General features: G+C 39.3%; 1 protein-coding gene across 1 annotated transcript; it reads left to right on the forward strand.

Annotated features, from left to right (window-relative positions):
• The first annotated feature begins 2,630 nt into the window (after positions 1–2,630).
• Positions 2,631–4,599, forward strand: LOC110094111 (scarecrow-like protein 3). Its single transcript, XM_020819267.2, has one exon. The coding sequence runs from the start codon at positions 3,216–3,218 to the stop codon at positions 4,503–4,505; it is 1,290 nt and encodes a 429-aa protein (XP_020674926.1). The 5' UTR covers positions 2,631–3,215; the 3' UTR covers positions 4,506–4,599.
• Positions 4,600–5,678: the final 1,079 nt, after the last annotated feature.

A 5,678-nucleotide genomic window follows, 5' to 3' on the forward strand; every position in this document is an offset into this window, starting at 1 on the left:
GCCTTCAATCTGATGGTACTAAGGTGCAAATTCGCTAGAGCAACCGTGTGGAATCCCCTCCACACTCCCTTGAGTTCTCCCCCTCACAGGATCTTCTCCCTCTCAAACTCCACCCTTTCCTCTCTCCCTTTCAAGCTCTCTCTTCAAGTTTCTCCCACAAGAACGAAGCTACTATGGCTGCCAAAGACAATTACAAAGTGCCTTGTCATAGCTTAAATAGAAGAGCAAAAAAACGAGCTCATTAATGCAAGTTGCCGACTTTATCGTCTAGGACGATAGACATATCGTCCTGGCCGATTAGTTCAAATATGAGGAAAATCATCCTGACGCCCTAAAATGAAGCTGGATGATGTATAATCGTCTCGGACGATCTTGCGATCGGCCCGGACGAAATCACCATTAATTGCTTTCCAAAATTGCCAGAATTTTTTTGTAAAAATTGTCCTAGATTGTCCTGGATGATATTTTATAGTCCAGGCCGATCCACCAGGCCAATATCCAAAAATAAGAATTTCCTAAGTAGATCTAGCGGCAGATTCTTTCTGAATTGAGCCTATCGTCCTGGCCGATACAAAATCGTCGAGGATAATGTGTTTTGCATACAAACGGCTGCTTTAATGAGGATGCCCTAATTAGGATTTCTACTTTTGAACAGATCGTCCCGGCCGATAAAAATATCATCCAGGATGATGTTACCAAAAACAATAAACTCTAGGGAACAGTTAGAAACTCTTATACGTTACAAAGCATCAGGAGCCACAATAAATACAATAGATTCAAGAAAGGAAAAAGTGTACAAACTGACTCAAACCTAGTCTACCCAATTTTGAGCTGGTTTCAAATTGCAGTCCGATCGTGTAAACCTGAAATGTCAGTACATAAGGCAATCGTAGAGAAAAAGAATGTTTGCTATCATCAAAATCATAAGCTATAAATCCATAACAATTCTATTTGCAAGCAACATCAAACTAAGCGAGTGAGGGCTCACTTGGAGAACAGAGCAAAAGAAACAATTGACCCAGAGGAAGAATGGAGGGTTAGGACTTGCTCTTGAGAGCTTGTCTTTGTTGATCGAGAGAGAAGGTAAGTGAAATAGAGAAGGGTTTTCTCTTATATCTTTCTTTATACGTTTTGTTTCATGAAATAAGAAGAAATCAATAAGGTTCGTTGACTTGGTTCACTTAGTTTTTCTTGCTTTGATTTTATGCAAGATCTATATCTTTGCATCTGTTGGCTATAAGCTTGAATCAAAAGTTTAACATTTTTTTATAATTCTTTCGAAGAAAGATAGACAAAGTATAGTTTAGGGTTTTCTTGCTTGCTTAAGATTGGAAAGTTTTATTCCTACTTTTAGAATAAACTTAAGTGTATTTGTCATTCACTACGATTAATAAAAGAATTGAGATCACGGTTGCCCCGTGGATGTAGAATTCTTAAGAATTCAAACCACATAAATCGTTGTATTTTTGTTATGTTCTATCTAATGCTTATGTTGAATAGATATTTCTTCCTGTAAATTAGTTTTGTTATTGTTTGCATATAATTAATTGTAAATCTTATTTTGATTGTTGCAAAGATTTGGTTAAAAAAAATTATCTATCTATCTTATAACTCATTTGAAAATTATTCATATGAATTTATGTATCTATATTTTTCAAATTTAATCAAATTATTCCTGAATACTTATTTAAACTTTATTTGTAATTTTTTTAAGAAAATAAAAATCAAGATATCTCTTTTTATCACAACACATGAACTCACCATATATAGGGTAGATCGATGATTCCTCTCTAGAGTTAGCAGCTCAGCACTCATCATTTGCCTGGACCACATTAATTTCAATCGCTCACTCTCTCTGGGACACTCAGTTTGACTCGTCGCGACCATCCAAGCAAAAGCTCTCCCTTCCCATGATAGCATTTACTCATATTCTCTTCTCAAGTGATTCTAGAGCTTCCATATAGGTCACCAGCCACATCAACCAACTTGCCATTCATTGGTCCTTTTCATCTCAGTACTCACCAGCAAACTCGTGTGAGTACACTTGCTCTCATCTACTCGGCATCACTGACCTCACTTAGAAATGACTTACTAATGCATTCCGCCTCACCCTCCTTTAGCCAATTAGGATATGACATGTGTCTAGAGTAGTGTTTAGCATTGTATGTGTATTATGTGTAGACTTGTTCTTTTTAATATTTTGTGTGTAGGCTTTCATAGAGCCCTCTCTGGATATGAACTGAAGCCCGATGAAATATATATATATATATATATATATATATATATATATATATCCATTTTTTAATAATTAAATCAAATAAATTAATATTAATAATATTTTTAATATATTTAAAAATTTTGAATATGATATAAATAAATATAAAAATTAAAATATTACAAAAAATGTGATATTTATGTTATTTTTTAAAGTATATTATAATGTATTTGGATGGCGCCTTCTCGCACAAATTCCATTATTCCCTGTACTAAGAAAGAGACACACAATCCGATACAGACAAAGGCGTTTGTCGCCTAACGCTCCCAAAGGAACCTCGGCCGCTTTCAGACATGGTCTTTTTTAACTTAATCCATTACCGACCTCCTCAGTGGGCTCTGCTTGAAAGAGAGAGAAAGCTCTAAGAAAGCAGTAGACGATAAATGCAATCTTCTGCTGAGAAAGAAGCGGGGAGAGATGTGTTGAGACGCTTCCTTCCTTAATCGCTCAGGTTAGACTGGCGCTGTGTCTTCCTCTCGCTGTGAAACCACCGACTTCTTTCCATTGATGGAGAGCGACGCCCTTCGTTTATGACTATTTTGATTTAGTTTTCATCTTGCTTTTTTTGGGTTCGGATTTTTTGTTTGTGCGTTTCTCGCTAGTGTGTGTTGTTCTCCTTGTAAAAAAGCGAGCTTTTTCTTTTTGGCATTCCTCTTCTCCAGCTTATCTCTCAACATTGAAATGTCCTTCGTTTATCATATTCCTCTGTTCTGAGAAGAAGAAGAAAAAGAATAAGCAGTACAAGAAGAAGCTGCAGCAAGAGGAGGAGAAGAAGAAGAATGAGAAAAAGTTGAAGCAGAAAAAGACGAAGAAAAAGAGGAAGAAGAACTTAGAAGAAGATGAAGAAGAAGGGGAAGAATAAGGAGAAGTAGAAAGAGGGGAAGGGCATAAGAAGAAGAAGAAGTAGATTAAAAAAAAAAAAAGCCCTCTTTTAGCGTCTATGGCCGAAACAGCCGACGAATTATCATCATCATCTGCGACTTCCTCCCATCTACTCAGTCTCATGTCGATGTCTCCGACGACGATAACCTCCCCCTACGCTCCATTTTTCCGCAACCTGAACGCCGACGAGCGAGGTCTCTTTCTCATCCATCTCCTCCTCAACTGCGCCACCCACGTCGCCGCCGGTAATATTGCCCAAGCCAACACCTTTCTCGAGCACATCTCTCTCCTTTCATCCCCAGACGGCGACAACATGCAACGCATCGCCTCCTACTTTACCGAAGCCCTCGCCACCCGTCTCCTCCGTTCATGGCCCGGCCTCTACCGCGCCCTCAACCCTATACTTCCCGAATCCGCCGCCGCGTCTAACCACGGCCGCCGCCTCTTCGTTGACCTCTTTCCTTTCCTCCGCCTCTCCTTCCTTATCTCCAACCAAGCCATTTTAGAAGCGATGGAAGGGGAGAAAGTCGTCCACGTCATCGACCTCGGCGGCTCTGACCCTTCCCATTGGCTCGCTTTTCTCCAGGCAGTTTCCGGTCGGCCGGAAGGCCCGCCCCACCTCCGCATCACAACCGTCGGCGAGGATAGAGACTTCCTAGCACAAACCGCCTTAGTCCTCACAGAAGAAGCAGAGAAGCTCGACATTCCCTTCCAATTCCACGCTGTAGTTTCCCAGCTCGAAGGCCTTAATATCGAAAGCCTCCATGTTAAGACCGGCGAAGCTCTCGCCATTACCTCTGTTCTCAAACTCCACTCTCTCTTGGCCTCCGACGAAGCTACTGCCACCCCAAGACAGCTTTTTTCTCCTATAGCCAAAATAGAGAGCTTTCTAGCTTCACTGCGGGGGCTTTCGCCCAAGCTCATGGTGGTAACTGAGCAAGAATCAAACCACAACGGAGCCAATTTGAATGAGAGATTCATGGAAGCATTGAACTTTTATGCTGCACTGTTTGATTGCTTGGAGTTGTCAGTGCCACGGCAGTCTGCGGAGCGGTTGAAAGTGGAGAAACTGGTCTTTAGAGAGGAGATCAAGAACATTATAGCCTGTGAGGGATTGGAGAGGAAGGAGAGGCATGAGAAGCTTGATAAGTGGATGAGGAGGCTTGAAATGGCTGGATTTGGGAGAGTGAGTTTGAGCTACAATGGATTGGTTCAAGCAAGAAGAATGTTGCAGGGGTTTGGTTGTGAAGGATATAAGGTAAAGGAGGAGAATGGGTGCTTTCTTTTTTGTTGGCAGGAAAGAGCTTTGTTCTCTATTTCTGCTTGGAGATTTAGAAGGTATGATTAACTTCTGTTTATGTTGATTGCTGGTTTTGATGATGATTATGAACATTTGGCTATGTATTAACAAACATATTTCTGTAAAGTTGGAGTTTTTTTTTTCAGGTGTGTGATAATGCTTAATGTTGTGGAAAGAAAATTAATGGCTGGTGAGTTGCTTGTAGTGTGCATCTAGTTCGTTATTGTGTGGAGTTTTGGACTTTGTTTTTTTTTTTTTAGAATTTGGGGGCCTTTTATGGATATTTAAGTTTGCAATAGAATTTTCCTACTTTTATGAATTTTTTTGATTTGGTATTGGTTCGGAGAATGTTGTGGTGGGATCATAGCCCACCAAGCCTTCTTTGGTTGATTGCTAGAAGTCTCTATGTAATGAAAATTATTGAGCATCCGGAGGTAGGGCTGCAAACGAATCGAGTCGAGCTTTGGCATGTTCAAGTTTCAGGCTTGTTTGTCAAAAACAAGCTCATGCTTGGCTTGAAGCTCATCGAGCTTCTCAGACACATGTTCGAGCTCAAGCTCGTTTAAAAAATTCACTTTCGAGCTCGTTTAATTTTGTGCTCGTCGAGCGGCTTGTTAAACCAACTGGCAATTGTGCAAGCTTGTTAAGCGTTCGGCCTATACAACCCGCCCCGCTCCTGCTTTTCATTAAGACATGAGATGAATTTGTTTTTATATAGCATAATTATTTAACTCCTGGCAGTGTGGGACTGAAGGGCCTACAGTGAAGAGAGAAAGGTGGAGTTAAAAATATGTGAAATATATAGAGAGAGGTTGGAGTTTGATAAAATTTTTATAAATTGAGGCGGGACCAATTGAAGTTTAATAATTTTTTAGTAGAAGATTTAATAAAATATTTCTAATTCGTTATATTAGTAAAAAATATATTTAATGAAAATGGTTAAAGTTAAAAATATTAAATTAGTAAAAATAAATTATTAAATTAGTAGATTTAATAGTATTTATTTTTAAAACTCTAATTGAGCTCTAATCGAGCTTCGTAGTCAAGTTATAATCGAGCTTTAAGCAAGCTTTTTTACAGGCTTCTAAGCGAGACTGTTTATGAACTGAACGATACGTTGTTCAAGCTCATTCATTTATCTATAGAGTATTTATCAAGAGTGTTCAAACTCGTTTGTTTACCTTATCAAATGAACATGAACAAGCCCTTATAGAGCCGAGT

This window comes from Dendrobium catenatum, unplaced genomic scaffold (genome assembly GCF_001605985.2).
Source record: "Dendrobium catenatum unplaced genomic scaffold, ASM160598v2 fragScaff_scaffold_205, whole genome shotgun sequence".
NCBI classification, from domain to species: Eukaryota; Viridiplantae; Streptophyta; class Magnoliopsida; order Asparagales; family Orchidaceae; genus Dendrobium; species Dendrobium catenatum.